General features: G+C 35.9%; 1 protein-coding gene across 4 annotated transcripts; it reads left to right on the top strand.

Annotated features, from left to right (window-relative positions):
- Positions 1 to 814: 814 nt before the first annotated feature.
- LOC132301126 (pentatricopeptide repeat-containing protein At4g20090-like) lies at positions 815 to 10,990 on the top strand. Of its 4 annotated transcripts, none has more exons than XM_059798419.1 (8): positions 1,270 to 1,490; positions 1,799 to 3,066; positions 3,246 to 3,465; positions 5,086 to 5,349; positions 6,955 to 7,114; positions 7,334 to 7,409; positions 7,582 to 7,795; positions 10,574 to 10,990. In XM_059798419.1, the coding sequence occupies exons 1-2, from the start codon at positions 1,393 to 1,395 to the stop codon at positions 3,057 to 3,059; spliced, it is 1,359 nt and encodes a 452-aa protein (XP_059654402.1). In that variant the 5' UTR covers positions 1,270 to 1,392; the 3' UTR covers positions 3,060 to 3,066; positions 3,246 to 3,465; positions 5,086 to 5,349; positions 6,955 to 7,114; positions 7,334 to 7,409; positions 7,582 to 7,795; positions 10,574 to 10,990. The 4 variants fall into 4 exon arrangements, with proteins under 4 accessions (XP_059654390.1, XP_059654396.1, XP_059654402.1 ...); XM_059798425.1 differs by having other exon boundaries at positions 2,066 to 3,066; XM_059798407.1 differs by having other exon boundaries at positions 815 to 3,066.
- Positions 10,991 to 23,231: the final 12,241 nt, after the last annotated feature.

Below are 23,231 nucleotides of genomic sequence, written 5' to 3' on the forward strand. Positions count from 1 at the left end.
TGAGAAATATTAGATTCGAACCAAATCATAAGAACTAGTGAAACCAAATGATGACCGATTTAGTTCGACTCAATTCCACGTGTTTAGACTTTCTTATATAATCATATTAATAGAATGAAAAACCAATAATTTATATATATATATATATATAATTTAGTTTGGTCCATGCCTATTAATGTAGTGCTTTTTTTTTTTTTTTTTTTCAAACGACATTGATATTGGATCTCTTAGCACATTTCATAATTCAATCAATACCGTGCATATGTAGTCTTAATGGGATTTTCTAAATTGTGATGTGAGAGTTTTGCGCCTTTTGCCATTAAGTTATTTCCTTGAGTTGCATCGGATCTTTTAATTTTAAGTTTTCATTGGGTAACGGTGATAATGATTAATAGGAAATAATTTTTTTTTTCAAAATTAATGTTTAATTTCATATTAAAAACTATGAAATGTGTTTAATTAGAATCTTAAAAAAAAAATGTAAAGTTAATAACTTAATTAATTTATATTCAAATTTAGGAGATCCAAGGAGAAGAAAATTATTTTTAATCTAATTATCAATTAACAGTTATTATAGGAGTAATTTCAATTTTCTAAGGTAAGCCCTAACAACAAGTAAACCTATATATATTTCCGTTCCTTCATTTCCAATTAAGCAACAACATCGTCGCCTCCTTTACCAGATAAATATTTTGTTATGTATAATATTTATAAAATTAGATAAATATTTATATTTGACGATGTCCATAATGTCCATTTAGATGTATATTAATTAACAATTTAAATGTAAATGAGAAATCCAGCCCCATAATAGATTGACCAGAAAAAGCGACAAACAAGGTACAAGACCAAGAACCCAAGACCAACAACAGCCTCTCTCCTCCTCTCACCCTCTCTCCTCCTCAAACTCTGTCTGTTCTGTAAACCAGACTTTGAAATTCCGGAACTTCCAAAAAAATCAAATTTTCAGATACCATTTGGTTTCACAAAATCAAATTTTGGACAGTCCCGATCTTCAAAATCTCTCCACTTCAGCTAAAATGATTCAAATTACTCGCAGTATAAAATCCCAAACCCAATTCGTTTTTTCATCATTTCACTCAGACAAATATTCCAGTTTTCTTCTACTAAAGATTGAATTTTGATGTGATGTTGTTTTTACCATGCTATTCTTTAATTTGTGAGGGATTTGAATAGCGCCACTATTTATTCATATATATAATACACAACACAGTTATACTGATATAGGAAAGAAATAAAGAGTTTGTTTTCTAATGCTCTCTAGAACTAGTTCTAAACATGGGGCTCTTGCCCTCTGTTCAAATTTATTCAGGTTCCTTATTGTTGCTCCATTTTCATCAAACCCTAACCCTAGGTTAATTCGTCCCAAATATGCCCTCCAAAACCCAAAACCCACCACTAAAATCTCTTCAGATTTCAGGTTTGCCTCCAGAATATCATCATCAGAAGTCTCTGAAACTTCAAATGCTGTAAGCCCCTCTTATGTCAATTCTGTTTGTTCTATACTCTGTAATCATAGCACTGAAACAGCTAGTCTTGACAATTTGCTGAGTAACTTCAAAGATGAGCTTAGTTCAGAACTTGTTCTGCAAGTTCTGATGAATTATAGGCAGTTGGGTAGGACTAAGACCTTGAAATTCTTTATTTGGGCTGGACTGCAAATGAGTTTTCAATTCGATGACTCTGTGATTGAGTACATGGCTGATTTCTTAGGTAGGAGGAAGCTTATTGATGATTTGAAGTGTTTCTTGATTACTGTTTGGTCGAACAATTGCAGGATTTCCTGCCGGACATTTTCCATCTGTATTAGATTTTTGGGTAGGCAGGGGAGAGTTAAAGAAGCCCTTTGCTTGTTCAAAGAAATGGAGTCCAAATTCGACTGTAAACCTGATAACCTTGTGTACAATAATTTGTTGTATGTGCTTTGTAAGAAGGAATCTTCAGGGCAATTCATTGATGCTGCTATTTTAATATTTCGAATGATTGGATCTCCCGATACATATTCTTATAGTAATATTCTTGTTGGTTTATGTAAATTTGGTAGATTTGAGACTGCCCTAGAAGTTTTTCGTGATATGGGTTGTGCCAGTTTGGCTCCAACACGGACCGCGATTAACGTTCTTATTGGGGATTTGTGCCTACTAAGTGCAAAAGAAGGAGCTATTGGGAAAATTAGGGTGAAAGATGCTCGGAGACCTTATACTATTTTAGTACCAAATGTATGCTCAAATACTGGTGCTATACTGCCTGCAACTGAAGTATTTTGGGCAACTTATGATTTAGGTTTACTACCCAGCACATTTGTTATTAAGCAGCTTCTTTCAGAGCTTTGTCGATTGGGAAAAATGGAAGAAGCTCTGAAGCTTTTGAAGGTTATAGAGGAGAGGAAGCTGAGATTTGTGGAAGAGAGTTACACTATTGTGATACAGTGTTTATGCGAACGTCATCAGGTGGAAGAAGTTAGCCATTTGTTTGGGAGGATACTTTCGCAGGGCTTCAACCCAAAGTTAGTAGTTTACAATGCCATTATTTGTATGCTCTGCAAAATGGGCAGCATGGATCGTGCAGAAAGGGTGTTTAAGATTATGAATAAGAAGAGATGCCTTCCAGATAATGTAACATATACTGCGTTAATCCACGCTTTTGGAGTAGCACGGAATTGGGAAGCAGCTTACAGCTTATTAGTGGAAATGTTGGGATTAGGCTGGTTTCCACATTTTCACACGTATAATTTAGTGGATAATCTTCTGAGGGAACATGGGCGGGTGGATTTATCTATAAAATTGGAAGGGAAAATAGAAGCCCAGATGTTGCACAAGCATTGCAAATTGGGTCAACTGGAGGCTGCTTATGAGAAGCTGAGATCGATGCTTGAAAAGGGTATCTGCCCTCCAATCTACATTAGGGAAGCTTTTGAACATGCATTTGGAAAGACTGGCAAGTTGAAGATAGCTCGTGAATTGCTTAACAAAATTGACGAAATAATCTACAAAACAGAGGAGACAGGACTTAAAGGTTCTGATCAATTGTGTCCATGAAGTGATTGTGAGTCTCTATTACTTTAAGTATAAAGAATAACCTGTGTAGGAGTAACTGTATTCATAATAAGAGTCCCACCATAAATATCTATTAATTCATGTGTACATATAGGATAAACCTGATTATCTGCACACATATATATGTATATATGCATCTAACCTTGCTTGATTATTCATTACTCGCAGGAGACATTTCTGAGATGGTTGACAGACTCATGTATATTGCTGCATCCATATTAAGTTATTGAATTGTCCAGTGTCCACATCAGGCCATCATTAAGGAAGGGAGAAGAGGGCGTGCTGTATCATAGTTCTGATCTTACGATAGGAGCTCATCGAATTGTCCGGGTCTTGCTTCTATGTTGAGGGATGGTTGACATTCCAAAGTTGCATGGGTTTGGACTAGGTATGTGTTACTTAGTTTCATTCTCAATCTTTTCTCTCAAAATTTTGCATTCATGCAAATTGATTACTATGGTGCTTGAATTCAAGATTACTCCCTTTGTTCTCCTGTCCTTGTTACCATAGCCATATTAATATCAAGTATAAGAAATAAGACATTCGACAAGAATTGAGTAGAGTCTTGTGTGTAATTTATTTGTCCTTAAGAATTGAAACGAATATTTGTGAAGGAGATGCAAAAGTGGTTGTAGTTCATTTTACCTCAGATAAGAGAGAGTTCAATAACCTAAGGTCAATTTGACCTATATGAGAGCATTGTGATGTAGTCCACAAGAAGTTCTTCAAAGATGGTTCGGTTTTATTTACATCCAATTAAAGTTTTGGAGACAAGATAGTTTAGTAATGGTTAAAACTCTTTAGCATTGTGTGATGTAGTTCCATTCCCGTGTGCGATGTTTGTTGGAACTAGAGGACCGTTGCCTAGTTTAGCAGTTTAACGCTTGAACATTAGCACCATTGTTGCGAGTGCAAGCCTCAGTGCAGCCGCTTTGTAAAATACCATGGAATGTAGTAGACTACTATACCCATGTCCAGGCACTCTGATAATTACCAAATTGAAAAAAAAATTTGAAATAGAATATAAAATTAAACAAAGAGTTAGAAAACATAAAATAAGACCAACACAACCTAAAATTTGACTCTATGATGTACTGGGTCCTACCTTCAAATTGAGTTTTTAAAAGATTCTTGTCTTTAAGTATGTTTTTCTTGAGCTTCTCATTATTGCACCAACATGAATTTTGAAAGCAAGTCTTTTCGCATCCATAAAGCGCAAAACAATTCTTCTACATCTTGAAACCTTAAACATAAAACTCTCTTTAAATAAGTCCTGCATATTACCAATTATGCATGGCAATACTCCTCATTTTTAGGTGGTGTTCTAATTTTGGTATATTATTAGAGCTTTTAGGAGAGTACTTCAATTGGCATTACCAATTATGCATGGCATTACCACTGGTTTTTTAGTGGTGTTCTGCTTTAGTTGGATATTGGGGCTAGTAAGAGAGTGCGCTTGTCTTAGATTGCACTGACTTGTCTACCGAGCCTTGTATATCAAAATAATAATATTTGTAAATATAAATAGACAGCCTTACATAACATACCACCAGCTGTTAGACTGGTTTCTTTTGCCACACCAAAGGTGTGGGGTTCAAGTCCTGAATGAGACATGCATATGCATGTCGTACTTATCAAATAATAAATATATAACTAAATGGAGCTCTAGAATGCAATACTTTTTTTTTTTTTTTTTCTTTCTAAATGTTAATTTCTTCTTATTTCTATATGTCAAGCATACGTATGTTAAAGAAGGATCTCTAATCCAACAGCTGCTAATAGAACATGTGCTTCCTAAATGCTGTACTTTAGAAGAACCACTTTCTTTAAAATTTGTCATGAGCATTTTTTTTTTTCCTCATGTTAACTTAGGTTTTGTCTCGCTCTATCAATGATGGAGGGAAGCTCAAAAAAATAGCACTTCATGGTGCATCAATCAGTTTGTTGAAATCTGATGAGCTGCTTTCTTTTTTCTTGAATTAAGTTTTCCTTACTTCATCAAATGCAGGAGTGAAGATCAGTGAAACATTTAATTCTATTTCCATCCATCTTGAAGGTGGCGTATCTTTTTGAAACAGTTGGCCAATAAATTGGGATCCAATAGAGGGTTGCATTGATTTCTGTCCTCCCAGAGATGTGAAACTACATGAAGAAGCTGCTCAAGGTGGAATGTGTTGATTGCACTTAGATTGGATTCCTGCCTGGTTCTTCAGTTGTTGATCTTGGAGATTCAGTTCAACTCCCAGTGATGCCATTCTTGAAATATTTAAAGGTATGCTGAATCCGTATGAGGTATTTTCTATTCATCTGAAGTTTTAAATTCTCGTCTTCTATGCATCTCTCTCTTTCTCTCTCTCTCAAATTCATTGAGAAGAACGTTAATTACGAAGAGGACATGCTTAGAAAGGTGGGATCCCAAGCTTGATTAGAATTGGTAATCTAAATTAGAATTTTCAAAGTCACGCATTTAACCAAAGGGCCTTTGCTTGGATAGCCAAGGGAGGGTTAAGAAGCCCTTTGCTTGTCTAAAAAAATTGTATCTAAATTCAGTTGTGAACCTACCAATCTTTTCTACACATTTTTCTTTATAAAAAAAATTGTATCTAAATTCAGTTGTGAACCTACCAATCTTTTCTACACATTTTTCTTTATATTTTTGTGAGAAAGAAAAATCTAAAAATCTGGGGATTTGATCAACACTGCAGTATTATTTCTTGGAGCATTTGATCACCCTGTACTTACTCTATGATAGTCTGTGTCATATGGACTCTTGAAAATGTGCGAGTGACACGTCAGACGCATGGCACTTGGGTATTTGACATGTACCTAGTAAATATATTTGATAATTCAAATTTGTTATTTAATTGTATACAGCTCTCTTATAGTCTTACTATTATGTTTTTTTTATAACTTAATTTCTTCAAAGGAACTGTAAGTGTCAGTGGTAACATTCTTATGTAAAAACGTCATTTTACTTGAAAAATAAAAGAAGAAAATCAATATTTAGCCGTGGAAATGTTTCCTTTTGTTTGGAGAATTAATAAATCCAAAGCATAGACACATACCAACACCCAACATGCTTACCCAACCAATTTAACATAGCTTATAGCTACATTCCTTGGACATGGGCTCGTTTGGTGAAACAAAGGGAGCTATTTGACAGAGTGAATGATTTATGGGGGCAATTACATTCTAGTGCCAAATGTGGGCTAGGGAGTGGTGCTATACAACCTGGAGTGTTCACACAGTTCGGGACTTGCGTATTTGTTATTAGTTTGCTTATTTCAGAGATTTGCTGATTGGGAAGTTAAAGAAGGTATAATGATAGTAAAGGAGAGGAACCTAAGATGTATTAGGACACTAGCTGAATTGTTGGATCAGTGAGCATAGAGTTTCTGCAAAATCAAGAAATTGAGTTGCGGTTTTACTGGTACTTAAGGAAATGGCCTTTGTGGAGTGCACTGTACCAGTCGACTCGAGTTGAGTTGTACTTTTAGGAAATAGATTGTACCTCGCTGCTCAGAATTATATATTGCACTAAAAAGTGTTTGTGTGTGTGTGTTTAATAGGATTGAACATATACACAGACACACAATTTATAATATATCACAATTGAGATATATTATTTTTGGTGTCTCCATCCAGCGTATAGTGAACATATCACTTGATCTCGTTGTTCTTGGAGTGCCTTTGGTTGATTCTTTCTCATGGATGTTTTTTGGAGCAACCTTTTTATGTTAAGTAGTGAATGGTCTAACAGTTTTGGGGTATGGGGTCCTTTCTCCTTCTCTCGTCATACACTAGAGGAACTTGTGTTATCTTGAAGGATGAATAAAAACTAAAAGTGGAAACTAAGTCTTCATGTTACATTCTGCAGGTTCTATACTCTCATGGTCTTGTCTACTGCATTATTTGGGAAACCAGCATTTAGGAATCTCATTTGCAATGGGCCTATCCTTGCTGAGGATGGTAAAAAGATGAGTAAAAGATTGAAGAACTATCCTCGATGTATGGAAGTCATTAATGAATACGGGACTGTAAGTCTTATTGTTCGTGTCATTTAATTATTGTTATTGTTCTGTGTTCTATTCAGTGATATATTATTGCTGCTGCTCTTGTTGGTGTTTGAGTATTCTTGTTCAAATGTCTCTTCTTTTTGGTTATTTTCTTGCATTTCATGATCTTGCTTGTCTTTTTCGTTTGTTTGTATTTTAAACTACTGACAAAATTTACTTGTCTGTTATACTGTTATACAGGATGCGTTACGACTGTACCTTATTAATTCAACAATTGTTGCCTTTTCGTTTGAAAAAGGATGGAGTTTATGGTGTTGTGAGTGATTTTCCAAAGTTTTATTTTCTTATTTCATATTGAGATTTGTTTGATTTGATCTTTTCATCTGGTTTGCTGATTTTTAGTATTCCTCCTCCTTTTTTATATTTTACTTTTTATCTTGGTTGATCTCCAATTGCTTGTATAATACCAGATAATGATGTCGATGCAGGTCAAGGATGTTTTTTCTGTCGTGGTACAATGCATACAGGTTCCTTGTTCAGAATGCAAAAATACTTGAGATCGAGGGATTTTCACCATTTGTTCCTATTGAACAGTACACTCTTCAAAAGCCATCTAATGTGCTTGATCAGTGGATCAACTCGGCCACTCAGAGTCTAGTTCGTTTTGTCTGCAAACAAATGGATGCATATCGAATGTATACGGTTAGATTTTTGCTAAACATTATTGCGTATTTATTACATTTTAAAGAAATACGTTGTAGTTAGAAGATGTGAAGCCTTTAGATGATTGAAATACTCTAGTATTATATAGCAAGAAAAACAGGCTTGAAATCTCCTTGCCTATCAAACAAGTAATAAAGCTCTTATAGGATTCTCATTAAGTATATAGCTCATGTGGTGAAGAGATGGATGGTATATGTATGAGCCTCATGTCCTTTGTTGTTGCAGCATAATTTATTGATGATGTAATTTACGGGTGTCGGATTGGCTGGCCTAAAGAGTCACCCGGTAGCTCATTTAGGTATGAGCTATCAGGTGCGGTCTATAAGTTTACTGTAAATTTGCGCAGGAAAGGAGAGAAGAAAAAATTTCATATATTGCATTACAGAATAATAAAGTTACAAAAGGTGGGATTTAATATAAAGCCTAACTGGAAGATGAAAAGACAGTTATCTCTAATAAATACAGATAAGTATATAAAAATACAACTCCCTAACACTGCATAAGTTTCTTGATGTGTTGTAGTAGCACTACTGTTGCATTATTTATTTGCTTTTTGTGATAACATTCGTCATTGCATTGAACTAAAAAGCACAGTGGTGACTTGGAAGCATTACATGAACATAGAGACATGGATATGCGAATGTGACAGGATCTAAAACTGTAATCAAGTAGACAGCATGGACAAAGTGGTATAAGGATGTTTTCATAGATAGACATATATATTGTATATGAATGTGATAAATCTTTTATTTATTTTTTATGTTTGTATGTCAATAGTTGCATAATTCAGAAATACAGTACTTGGCAATTATTTTAGACATAATTATATTATTGTACACTCTGCCTTGCAATTTTTAAAATTGCAATTGTGGCAGCCATGCGTCTTCATTTTAATTTTTCCTTTTTTATTTCGGTTTTTTATTTTATTATTATTATTATTATTATTATTATTATTATTTTTTGTATTTTGGTTCAAAGAAATATTTGTAAATAATGGATGTGTCCATGGCATTTCAAAGGGGGACGAGACTTTTGTGAAGGAGTGTTTTTGCTACATTGATAGCTTGTTGAGAATTGTCAAATTATTGAGCGGCTTAGAACCATCTATCTAGAATTTAAGATGTTTTTTTGGGTTGATTTATTTATTTATTTTTTGATAAGTAGGATTGCAATAGAAAGCGCTCAAAAGTGGGGAACACATCCCTCAAAACTCAAAAGCTACAGAAGACCAAATAGGGCCTCTAGATCCTCAAATAGTCCAAAAATTCAACTATCACCCCATGGATTTATAATTTCTCGTTAGACCCCACAAAAAAGAGTATTAAGAATGGAGAACTCCAGCGCCCCAATAGGTGTCTCCTTTCCTTCAAAGGATCTTCTGCTGTTTTTTCCAAGCCAGAGACACCACCAGACACACAAAGGTGCTACCCTCCATAAGTCACGGACTTGGGCCCCCCACTATACATTCTCTCCATGCCTCTACCCACCCTCTCAAAAAAACATGTTATGTCTCAGAAAACCTACTTGCCATTAAGGGCTGATTCAGAGGTGGATTCTATAACTGACTAGTAATGTTGTGTTTTTTCAGTTCACATGGGTTGCTTTTCTGTTTTCCATGTTAAAAGTTGTGTCTATCTCATTTACTGCTTTATGTTTTGTTCATTCTTTTGGTTGATTTGAATTCAGCTTTGTGATTGACTAAGTTAAAATATTCCATTAAAGAAGTAAAGAAGGCCTATTTACCTCCCATCTAGTCTATCCATGATTTGGAATTTTTTTGGGCATTCTGTGTGCCAATTGTTGACTACTCTCCATACCATATATCCATGGGAAGGAAGAGATGGACATTTTTTATTTTTTATTTTTCTATAAGTAGAATTGTAATTGAAGGGCTCTACCCTCCGCTCTGTCCATAAGCACCACCAAACACACAATGGTGCCACTGCCTCCCTCCAAAAGTTGCTGGCTTGGGAACCCAATGAACAACCTCTCCAAGCCTCAATCATACCCCTTGGAGACGGGCGCATAACACACTGAATCCCCAAACGTAACAAAAAATAAGCCTTTCAAATTTGGTGAAGCTTCTATGTTACTGTACCTAACACCATATTTTGGCGTTTGGTTATTCGCTAGAATATTGAAATTTTGATGCTATTATGTTGTAGGGTTTGAGTTTTTATTGGTCTAGCAGCTAAAAACATACCCTCAGCCGACAAGCATAATTTTGTACATATAACGTAGGTTATTACATTTTCACTTCTTACGTTACTAGGTATATCTATACCTCCAATTTCTTTTAGGTGGTTCCTTATCTCCTTTATTACCGAGAAAACAGGATTTTTGTTTCATCCTTTATTACCGAGAAAACAGGACTAAAATATGTAGTGGGGTTTTGATGACATATGGGAGAGAGATTCACTGAATTAAGGTTTTAACCTCAGATATAATGGCATGTTTTTACCCTCTTATTCCAATGTACTTCTTTGAGGTTATCAACATTGATTATTTCAAAGATGGTTCCATAATACTCCCTGTACTTTTGTATTTTCTCTAAAATGAAGTATTTTTTCCTTATTTCTTTTGTGTCTGTTGCTTATCAAAGGTAGATGTAATTGTTTTGAGCAACTGAGAATTCATTAATTTTTGTCACACATATTGGAGTCCTTGATTGATATATCATCGTACAAGATGCAAGTATGTTGACAGTAAATGCCAGAACTTTTCTGATTTAATTATGCCATGTATATGCAATTTCAGTGTGAATCGAAATTACCTTGAGTACCTGGTTAGAGCGTTAGAAAATGGGCTCGCTGATGTGGATTCTGAGGGGGCTTGCAGCAAGACAACCACTTCCAAAAGCACAGGAGGCCCCGGCAAGGGGAAACGTGGGAGAGGAAAGGGTGCTTCTTCCTGATCTGGTGGGCCAACAAGAAATGTGGACGATTTAGGCGGTTGGTCCTGGTTTCTCCTGTTTTTAGGGAGTGATGTAACTTTGTTGAATGTATAATAAAGAGATTTTCTCATGGGATCCCTTGCACATAAATAACCATTCCCTGTTGGTTTCTGCTATATGTTTATCAGCTTTGTGTGTATGCAGAAGGTAGTGCAAAATGACATATATTTCATGTTCAGTGCAGGTTATATGTTTAATGGGATCCGTTGAGTTATTCAGAAGGATTTGTGGGGAATTGTTGAAAAAATGAATGGCATTTAGATTTTTTACAGAATGAAATAATTTCTATTATGCTCTATAATAGATACAAAGAAAAATAAATGTGATAGAATATTGATCCCAGAGAGAGAATCTCCTTCCCCACGACCTCTAGTTTCACCTCACTATTGATGATCACTGAAAATTCTAGAATGCCCCGGGGTACAGGCTCCTATATATGAGCACATAATTTTTTGAGATATTTGAAAAATCAAATTCCCTGTACAGGCTCCTATATATGACCATACAATTTTTTGAGATATTAAAAATAAATCAAATATGCCATTTAATAAAATTTTTAATTTAATAATTAAATAAGGAGAAGTCATATTAACAAGTTAAAACAAATTATATAGGTAATTAGAATTTAAATTCCTAAATTTAACAATTTAAGGATATGTATATTAATTAACAAATTTAGATGTAGTATTAGTTTCCTTTTTTGAAATTGTAAGTAATGTTTCCGATTTTCTCCATTTTTCTTTTTTCTGGAATTTTGTTGGTGCAAGAGCATTTTCGTTATTTCATGTTTTGTGTACCGAATACCGTGAAGTGTGCCGGGTGTGTCGGTAGGTTATTTGGAACATTTCATTGAGTTCGGCATTCCTTGAAATACAAGGATAATCATTTTTGCATTTTTTCGTTTTTCGAGCCAGACGGTACTGTGAGGGACTCGCTACCAAAATTGTTGCATACAAGTATTTTAGTTAGGTCAATCTGCATCATGTTTATTTTATTTAATGTGTAGTATATGGTTGTGATTTAATATGTGTATATATGTGTATGTGTGATGTAAATTAAAATAAAAGAAAAATAAAAGAAATGTGATGGGACTCACCGTTACCATCTTTAAGTGGTCTAGAGACCACTTTGGCTTCCCATTTATCTCTCACTCCCGTAACTCTCTGTCTCTCTCATTCTTCACTTCATTTTTCTTTTCTTTTTGGAAACAAATTTCAATCTCAAATTTCTCTCTTAATACTTGGTATTTTTGAGTGCCGTCTGCGGCAAAACGGAGAGCACGGCGAGCTCTACGCATGAGTACCAGCAATTTCAGTTTTTGTGCGACCTAGGAAGTCCAAAAATTGAGGCCCATTTTGGGGGTTTTGCATAATTTTGAGGTAGGAGTCTCTAATTCCCACTTTCTTGCACCTTTGTGAGTTTTTCTATTAAAATTGTTGTTATACATGCTTAATTTGAGTTGGTTGTCTCTTAAATGATTTAATTATGTATATAAAGCATGTAACTATGTGTATTTGTTGATTTACATGGAAAACATGCCTAAGTGTTGATTCCCTATATCTATTGGGTGTTAACTTGCTAGAAATGTATATATGAAGCATGTAATTATGTGTATCACTTTATTTGGATGGAAAACATGTTTAAGCGTTAATTTTTCCATGCTCATTATGTTGTTAATTTGTTGGAAATGTTATGTGAGAGTATGTGAAATTTTCTTGTATAGTTTAAGTTAAAATTGTTGAAAAATGATGAATACACATGTATGGCATGACATATCCATGCATGAGCATTGGGAGGAAAATGGAAATAATTTGTTTGAAATGAAAAAGGGGAAACTTTGGGAAGAAGTTTTGATTAAAGTGTTTTTATGAAAACTTGGTAGCCGCGGAGTCACCAAATGGTCGGTGGGTTAATATAACCTAGAGGGAACTAGGGAGATTGCCCTAGCGTGGTTGAGCTAGCTGGGCCGCAAATGACGTCGCGGGGGTACCAAGGGTCAGGGACACTAGCCAATCATTCTCTCGTGTCGCTGCGGAGTCACCAAAGGGCGGGTTATATTAATAGTTTGAAAAGTGATGGATTTGGATTTTTAAAATGGGGAGTGACATACATGACATTACATCTCATGGCATAGCATTGTTTACTTTGAAATTTGATTGATGTTGTATTCTTTCCCCGGCATGGCATGACCCTTGTCCTTTGTTCCTATTCATTGTTTGGATTCACGGGATTATAAGAGGTGTGTCTTAGGTACCACCTACTGAGCAAATTGCTCATCCCATTTTATTTAATATTTTTCAGGGTCGAAAAAGGAAATAGTGGATGCCGATCCCTCTCAACCATGAAGAGGACTAAAGATCTATTTTGGCACATTTTGCGTATTAGTTAATCTTTTATAAAGTCACAAACTATGGAAAAAAAAAAAAAAAAAAATTCATTTTTGCAAATCATGGCAATGTAACTTAACTAAAATACTTGATTACTTTTGATGTAAATTGAGACTATGTATATGTTTATGTTGAATGAGAGGATGATGTTATACCTTTGAGAAATTAGTAATGGTTATAACGGTGTAATGTGGTAAATTTTGCCGTGAATTCAAAAAGGTTAGATAAATTTTGAAGGTCCAAGAGAGGCCATTGCATTTTTTTTATGCATTTAAGCAAGTTGTGGTAGGACCCTTTTTAGGGGAGGTTATGACGAATTTTTTTTAGAATTTGGTATCATTTAAGGGGTCGTGACAAATTTGGTATCAGAGACATGGTTCGAATACCATTAGGACGACGGGTAGAGGCCTACCTAGGGTTGTGTGAGAAGTTGTTTGCATTGCTTATGTGGTTATTTGCTAAGTGTTTTGCTATTTGAGAAGTATGCTTACTTGTTACCTGTTTAAATATTTATTGTTTTGAAATACATGCCTATTTGCTAAGTGCATACATGTTTAAATTGCGATACATGTAAATAAGATGTTTATATTAATTGCAAGCATGCCATATATGATGGGTTGGAAAGTATGAGATATACGATGGTGGCGAGAAGTAGGCACGGTTAGTGCAATTTTCTTTTATGTTAATGTGACAAGTAATAAGCATGGTATTGTGGTTTTGTCCATTTTGTATACGTGCATATCTATATTTTTATGTGTTTATGCGGTCGAGCATGGGATGGTTGTGTGAGTTTTGACCTAAGTTGGCGAGGAGCTCGGTTGCTCCAGGGTGGTTGGGTGTCAGTTCTTATCGAACTGGTGGCTTGGTCTTTTAGCTCGTGGATTGAGCTATTTGGTTTGTAGCTATTTTTTTTTTTATCCTTTTGTTGCATTTTGTATGGTGCTTAGAGCACGACTTCGAACGGGTTGCATTTCAAAGCATCGTGACTGCGTTGTGTGAGAGTTTCATGCTTTGGTGTGTGGGTTATGATGACCGTGGAAGTCAAGTGTGCGAGTGAGGGTTTTGGTATGACCATGGAAGGTTAGTGTTAGTGACTTGGGTCACGGTCTGGTGCGGAGGTTCTTAACGAACCGGACGTGGTAGGTGTGATAGAGATTGTTTAAGTCACAAATGTAGTCTGTGAGTTGTGTTGGAAACGGGGTATACAAAACAAAAACTTTGGATGAAATTTGGAATAGATTCCGTTAATAATTTTTTGCGAATCTATAAACCAGCGCGTTACTCTCCGCAAGGAGATGAACGTGGTATATTTACTTTCTCAAATCCGTTTCTGGGTGAATGAGAAATTAGATCCAAAGTGAAGTGTTTGAAAAGCCTAAATGGAAAAAAATGTTTAAACCAATTGAAGTTTAAATAAGTCAAGCTTGGGCTTGGGCCTAATTGTAAAGTCCGGATTATTCCTTTTATTAAATGGAATTTTAGATTGGGCCTATTTTTGGGTTGGGCTTATTTAAATGGGTTTCACAAATGGGTGGGTTTTTTGGGTGGTTGGTTTTTTAAATTAAAAAAACTACTTTTTAGTTTTTCTAAAGGGTTACACCTTTTAAATTAAAAAAACAATTTTTTAGTTTTTCGAAAGGGTTACACTTTTTTAATTAAAAAAACCACTTTTTAGTTTTTTCAAAGGGTTACACCTTTTTCCGAACCATCATAACCCATGGTTGCACCTACCCGAAAGGCACCTTACTACCTATAAATACCCCCATTTGGATCATTTGCAAATCACACCAAATTCAGAGAATTCTTCTCTTATTCTGAATTTTCTTCTTCTTCCTTCTCTCTTTAGTCTGTGGGTTCGAGCCTTAGTATTTGGGCTCGAGCCTTAGTCAGTCACTCCGAGTCCAAGTTCGAGTCAGAGAGTACTACACCGAGTCGGTTTGCCTATTCCTTTGATTTGCAGTGCTACTACCAAAGGAAGACAAGTCGTTGTATCCTGAGAGATAGACGCCACTGAGTCCGTAAGCACCATAGCGGGGCGAATCTGTCTTAAGGACATAGAATCAAATTCTAGCCTCGACTTTTAATCAGGTTCCTTTATTTATAATTTTTTATTTTATTTTATTAAACTATACATTATAAGTAATTATATATATATATATATATATATATATATATATATTATTATTTTATAATATTTATATATATAAGCATTATATTATTTTATATTTACAGATAATATTTAAATAAATAATACTATAGTATATGGTATACTTAGACCATATTTTGGATAACAATCTTAAGACAGATTCATATTATACTATAGTTTAATTATTTAAATATTGTTGTATTTTATTTCTGTAAATTTGACTGTGGTCTGTATATTTAATATCAGAAAAATGGCAAGTATGAGTACTACTATGCCTAATGTTCCCGTCAGTCATGGGGAGAAGCCCGAAAAATTCAATGGGGCGGAGTTTAAAAGGTGGCAACAAAAAATGATGTTCTACCTTACAACTCTGAATCTAAGCAAGTATCTAACTGAGACTGCCCGAGTGCTAGATGAGGGTGAGACTGACATTACCAAGCTAGGAGCTGTTGATACATGGAAGCATGGAGACTTCCTATGCAAAAACTACATCCTCAATGGATTGGACAACACTTTATATAATGTGTACAGTCCAATAAATACTGCTAAAGAGCTCTGGGAGTCACTAGACAAAAAGTATAAAACAGAGGATGCTGGCTTGAAGAAGTTCGTGGTCGGACGATTTCTGGACTTTAAAATGATAGACTCCAAGACAGTCATGAGCCAAGTGCAGGAGCTCCAACTGATCCTATATGAGATACATGCTGAGAAGATGACATTGAGTGAATCCTTTCAAGTAGCTTCAATCATTGAAAAGCTGCCACCTACTTGGAAAGATTTTAAAAATTACTTGAAGCATAAGCGCAAGGAAATGGGGCTCGAAGACCTGATTGTCAGGCTAAGAATTGAAGAAGATAACCGCTCATCTAAAAAGAAAGCCGGGAATTCTTCAATGGTGCTAAAGGCAAATGTAGTGGAAGTTGGACAGAAGAATAAGAAGAGGAAGTACTCTGGTGAAGGTCCCAGCCAAAGAAACTACAAGAGGTTCACTGGGAAATGCTTCATATGCGGCAAGCTAGGACACCGAGCTAAAGACTGTCGTAGCCGCAAAGCACAACACAACCCCAAGAAAAAGACCACTGAGGTGCATATTGCTGAGGAAGATAAGTTGACAGCTGATGTGTCAGAGCTAAATCTTTCAGCTGTGATTTCTGAATCAACCTGGTGAGCAACAATAGAGAATGGTGGGTGGACACAGGAGCTACTCGTCATGTTTGCTTTGAAAAGAAGATGTTCACTACCTATGAAGCTATAGATAATGAAGAACAACTCTACATGGGGAACTCTTCTACTGCAAAGGTTGAAGGACAAGGAAAGATCAAGCTACTAATGACCTCAGTGAAAGAACTCACTCTTAATAATGTGTTGCATGTACCAGACATCAGGAAGAATTTGGTCTTTGGGTCACTTCTAAGCAAGAATGGGTTCAAGTTGGTCTTTGTATCTGACAAGTTTGTGCTGACTAAGAATGTGGTGTATGTGGGCAAAAGGTATCTAAGTAATGGACTATTTAAGTTCAATGTAATGACTGTTGTACCCAAAGCTAATAATAATAATGATAAAGCTAATGCTTCTTCTGCTTATATGATTGAATCATCTGATGTGTGGCATGGTAGGTTAGGACATGTTAATTATGATACGATTCGTAGATTAATAAACATAGTCTATACCTAAATTTAGTATTGATTTAAATCAAAAATGTCAAACATGTGTAGAAGCAAAATTGACTAGAACCTCATTTCACTCTATAGAGCGGAGTACTGAACCTCTAGGATTAATTCACAGTGATATCTGTGACTTTAAATCTGTGCCAACTAGAGGTGGGAAAAAGTATTTCATTACTTTTATTGATGATTGCACAAGATACTGCTATGTATACTTGTTAAGAAGTAAAGATGAAGCCTTGGAAATGTTTAAACATTATAAGAATGAGGTTGAGAATCAACTTGGCAAAAAGATAAAGGTGTTTAGAAGTGATAGAGGTGGGGAATATGAAGTACCATTCGCTGACATTTGCTCAGAACATGGTATTATTCACCAAACTACCGCTCCTTATTCACCACAACAGAACGGTGTTGCTGAACGCAAAAACCGTACCTTAAAAGAAATGATGAATGCTATGTTGATAAGTTCTGGTTTAATCCAGAATTTGTGGGGGGAAGCTTTGCTCTCTGCTATTATGTTCTTAACAAAATACCTCAAAAGAAAACAAATGTGACACCTTATGAATTATGGAAAGGTCAAAAATCTTCCTATAAATTCTTAAAAGTGTGGGGGTGTTTAGCTAAGGTTGCGGTTCCTACTCCTAAGAAAGTTAAGATAGGACCAAAAACCTTTGATGGTATTTTCATAGGCTATGCACAGAATAGTAGTGCATATCGTTTCATTGTGCATAAATCAGACATTCCTGACATCCATGTCAATACAATTATTGAGTCAAGGAATGCTTGTTTTTTTGAGGATATATTTCCTTGTAAAAATCCTCTTAAAAGAAATCATGATATTGCTAATAGCAATATACAAGAGAATATAGACCAAGAGTCTATAGATGATGAAAATATGGAAGAACCTAGGCGTAGCAAAAGAGCTAGAACGTCCAAGTCATTTGGTCCTGATTTTCTGACATATATATTGGAGAATGAGCCACATAGTTATAAGGAAGCTATGTCTTCTCCTGAAGCTCCTTTATGGAAAGAAGCCATAAATAGTGAAATTGAATCCATCATGCAAAATCATACTTGGGAGCTGGTGGATCTTCCTCCTGGTACTAAACCTTTAGGGTATAAGTGGATTTTCAAGAGGAAGATGAAGTCTGATGGTTCAATTGATAAATATAAAGCCCGACTTGTTGCTAAGGGATACAGGCAAAAGGAAGGCTTGGATTATTTTGATACATATTCACCAGTCACAAGAATAACATCCATTAGATTGTTATTAGCTATTGCAGCGTTGCAAAATTTAGAAATACATCAAATGGATGTTAAGACAGCCTTCTTGAATGGTGAATTAGAGGAGGAAATCTATATGGAACAACCTGAAGGTTTTATAGTTCCAGGAAAAGAAAAGAATGTGTGCAAGCTTGTAAAATCCTTATATGGATTGAAACAAGCACCTAAACAATGGCATGAAAAATTTGACAAAGTGATGTTGTCAAATGGTTTTAAAATTAATGAGTGTGATAAATGTGTTTATGTGAAAAACACTCAAAATGGATATGTCATTGTGTGCCTATATGTGGATGATATGCTAATAATGGTTAATAATGATGTTATAATCAAAACTACTAAAAAGATGTTGACCAAAAATTTTGATATGAAAGATTTAAGCATAGCTGATGTCATACTAGGAATCAAGATTTCTAGAACATTAGATGGTCTAGTATTATCTCAATCTCACTATATTGAGAAAATATTAGAAAAGTTTAATAAGGAAGATAGTAGTCTTGTAAAGACTCCTGTTGATGTAAATCTTCATATATCGAAAAATACGGGTCTTAACATATCACAACTTGAGTATTCTCGCATTATCGGAAGCTTAATGTATTTGATGAATTGCACACGACTAGACATATCATACTCAGTTAATAAATTGAGTAGATATACAAGTAACCCAGGAAAGAACCATTGGACTGCAATAATCAGGGTTCTAAGGTATTTAAGATATACCATAAGTTATGGATTACATTATTCTAAATATCCACCAGTACTTGAAAGATGCAGTGATGCTAATTGGATATCAGATACAAAGGATTCTAAATCCACAAGTGGCTATGTCTTTACTATTGGAGGAGGTGCCATATCTTGGAAATCTTCAAAACAAACTTGTATTGCCAGATCCACTATGGAAGCTGAATTTATTGCTTTGGATAAAGCTGGTGAAGAAGCTGAGTGGCTTCGTAATTTCTTAGAAGATATTCCAAATTGGCCTAAACCTGTGCCCGCTATATGTATACATTGCGATAGTCAATCAGCAATTGGAAGGGCACAAAGTAATATGTATAACGGTAAGTCTCAACATATACGTCAACGACATAATACCGTTAAACAATTGCTCTCAAGTGGAATAGTCTCAATAGATTATATCAGGTCAAAAGATAATTTAGCGGATCCGTTTACAAAATGTTTGACAAGAGAGCAAGTGTATAGTTCATCGAGGGGAATGGGATTAAAGCCGAGAGCTAACGAGTTATCTTAATGGAAACCCAACCTAGTTGACTGGAGATCCCAAGATCTAGGTTCAAAGGGACAACAGAAATTCTAAATGGCTCACCAGAAGCACTGGGAAGAATTAATCTTCTACCCATTTCTATGATGAGACAGTGCTACTTACAGCGATGAGTAGGATAAGCTATGTTTTTAATGACTCTTATATCTTGAAAATTCAAGTGGGGTATAGTAGGATACTCTTAATAAGAAATCACCTATATGACTGTGAAGTGGGGCCGCTTCTATGAGAAATTCTAAGGCTAAGTTTTCTAGAGCGCTCATGAAATACCAGGAGTTGTTCAGGGCCATATGAACACAGCCGTGAGAACTGACTTTGTGCGGGAATGAATTGTGTGTTTGCTATTGTCTTGGTTTACATCAACGGCTGAACAATTCAAGACATCATGTTCACTGGTTAGCCAGTAAATCCGATAGTAATACACTAGGGAAGGTTCAAGGCCAAAAACTACATATCTCGATGCAGTTACTTTCTAATAGTACTCTCTATAGCGTCTGTATCTTTTTTATTTGCAATTAACGCTAATTTCCATTCATGTGGGGGATTGTTGGAAACGGGGTATACAAAACAAAAACTTTGGATGAAATTTGGAATAGATTCTGCTAAGAATTTTTTGCGGATTTATAGACCAGCGCGTTACTCTCCGCAAAGAGATGAACGTGGTATATTTACTTTCTCAAATCCGTTTCTGGGTGAATGAGAAATTAGATCCAAAGTGAGGTGTTTGAAAAGCCTAAATGGAAAAAATGTTGAAACCAATTGAAGTTAGAATAAGTCAAGCTTGGGCTTGGATTTGGGCTTAGGCTTGGGCCTAATTGTAAAGTCTGGATTATTCCTTTTATTAAATGGAATTTTAGATTGGGCCTATTTTTGGGTTGGGCTTATTTAAATGGGTTTCACAAATGGGTGGGTTTTTTGGGTGGTTGGTTTTTTGAACTAAAAAAAACTGCTTTTTAGTTTTTCTAAAGGATTACACCTTTTAAATTAAAAAAACAATTTTTTAGTTTTTCTAAAGGGTTACACCTTTTAAATTAAAAAAACCACTTTTTAGTTTTTTCAAAGGGTTACACCTTTTTCCGAACCATCATAACCCATGGTTGCACCCACCCGAAAAGGCACCTTACTACCTATAAATACCCCCCTTTGGATCATTTGCAAATCACACCAAATTCAGAGAATTCTTCTCTTCTTCTGAATTTTCTTCTTCTTCTTTCTCTCTTTAGTCTGTGGGTTCGAGCCTTAGTATTTGGGTTCGAGCCTTAGTCAGTCACTTCGAGTCCGAGTTCGAGTCAGAGAGTACTACACCGAGCCGGTTCGCTTATTCCTTTGGTTTGCAGTGCTACTACCGAAGGAAGACAAGTCGTTGTATCCTGAGAGATAGACGCCACTGAGTCCGTAAGCACCATAGCGGGGCGAATCTATCTTAAGGATATAGAATCAAATTCTAGCCTCGACTTTTAATCAGGTTCCTTTATTTATAATTTTTTATTTTATTTTATTAAACTATACATTATAAGTAATTATATATATAGATTATTATTTTATAATATTTATATATATAAGCATTATATTATTTTATATTTACAGATAATATTTAAATAAATAATACTATAGTATATGGTATACTTAGACCATATTTTGGATAACAAGTTGTAGATATGAATCCTTTGGTACAATCTAGGAGGCATGTTGGTTTGGGCTGTCATGGAGACTGGTTTATTGAGGGGTGATCCTCGTATTGGAAAACTACAGAAGTGTGCTATGGGTAATTGACTCTCAGTGAGTCGATTGCACGGCTCGGTCGATGAGCGGAGTTCTGGTTGGTACGGCTATCTAGAGAGTCTCGAGGTGGTGTATAGTGGTTAGTTTTAGTTGTGTATAGCAGGATTGCACTATAAGGCAGGTAGTATGGGGTCATTGGAGTGCTTGGTTGTTTATGGATAAAGTGATAGCTGGTGAGTATGGTGTTATCAAATGAATTATGTTTTAGAATTTGAAAGCTGTGGATTCGAGTTGTATTTCAATTGTGTTTGATGTATCAGGAGATAGTACTCGGTGTTTGAGAATCCAGAAAGGTAGACTGATAATAAGAATGAGTGGAACGAGGTTGATCTTGTAAGCTTAGTTGGTAGGCCATTTGATTTTATCGGGTCAATAGTGTTCTAAGGAGCAATGATGAAGGGAGGTAGTGACGTTGAACCTGGAGTATGAGGTTTTCTCATTTAGGCACGTAGACCACCTTAGAACGAGTAGATTAAGTTGTCGGTTAAGCGTTAGTGATTGATGGCATCATTGATGGTATTGAGGTGATAGTTGGGTGTTGAGCATTCTGGACTTTATGCTCATTTTTGTTTTGAGGATTTATCGGTATGGTATTATCATATTGAGGTTCTTTTCTAGTGGTATGCAGTGATCGTTGTGGGGAGTATCGAGGGTAATGCTTGATCTTTTGTCACAATGATGTTATCACAAGGATATTCGAGGAAAAATCCTTTAGTATTGGCTTGATGGTCCGGTGGGATGATAGGATAGAACTGTGGTTGGAATGAGTGGCAGTAAAAGTGTTATGGTATTGTAGTGTGATGCTTAGTGCTGATGAGCAGAGTGGTTTAAGGTATGATCCAAATGCGGTTTGGAAATTACGAGTTGTTTGTTGTGTATTGTCAGGTAAGTAACGGATTGTGTGCCAACTGAGGCGATTGTGGAAGGTGTGGTCATTAGAGTCAGTAAGGACGACGTTGCCAGATAGGCACCCTTTTCTTTTGACAAGTCAGTAGGTAGTTGTGATTGAGGTCACGGGTTTAGTGTACACAGTGATTGAGGCAATGTTGCCTTCAAAGGGTAAAAGTGGAACAGGTGATCAGGTGTCGTTGTATTTCATAGAGTTTCTCATTGGGAGATTATTGGGTAAGATGGGACGCGGTGTCCAACGTACAGTGATGGTTCCTAGTGTTAGTATGTTGAAGGCGTTGGTACTTTTATCTGATTGGTTTCAATTAGCATAGTGTTGCGGAGAAGTGTGTGCGAGGTTTCTGTGTTAATTATGTCGGACGGTCTGTTAATGGTGAGGTCGCTTAGATTGGTGTTTGCGGTCTCGTGTGTGTATCCAAGTTGGTTCTTCTCCTTGTGTATAAGGAGTTCATTTCATCTTAGAAGAGATTGGGTGTCCATGGTTGGACGAACGATGAGTAACGTATGACAGGTTGTCGGGTGCATTTACGTGTGAGTCGTCAGACTCTTGTGAGAGTGGGGTTTGTTACCCTTTCCGTTGTTCTAGTTCTGGCAAGGACGTCGTTTGTCATGAGTCTTGTTCTCCATTTAGGAGTTGTGCGCGTCCGTGGGTGGACGGGCCTATGTGCGGTTAGTTATGTTGTCAGAGTTCATCGGTAAGGTTTGGTTGTATAGGTCGACTCACTCCCACGGAGGGAGGTAGAGTCTTGAGTTTTTGTATTGTTTGTTTTAAGAGTGGTTTGGCTGGTAGGATGTGAGGCACAGGTTGCTGAATAGGGGTTGTGTTTCCGATGTTTGGTACTAGCAGTGATGGCTAGGAAATATATCGTGAATCGCAGCTTAAGGATAATTAGGTGATGTGATGTGATCATGTATTTGGATGATTTTAGAAGTGATTGATTCTAGTAGTATCTTGAGGACAAATGTTGGTATTGTTTCGTGATTATGGGATTCCTTTGAAGAACTGTAGAAATG

This window comes from Cornus florida, unplaced genomic scaffold (genome assembly GCF_030987335.1).
Source record: "Cornus florida cultivar Cherokee Brave unplaced genomic scaffold, ASM3098733v1 CherokeeBrave_3.0.0_Hap2_Chr01, whole genome shotgun sequence".
Taxonomy (NCBI): Eukaryota; Viridiplantae; Streptophyta; class Magnoliopsida; order Cornales; family Cornaceae; genus Cornus; species Cornus florida.

Bases quoted from the DNA above. Each gene is read 5' to 3' on its own strand.
- LOC132301126 (XM_059798407.1), top strand. From the start codon at position 1,275: ATGCTCTCTAGAACTAGTTCTAAACATGGGGCTCTTGCCCTCTGTTCA.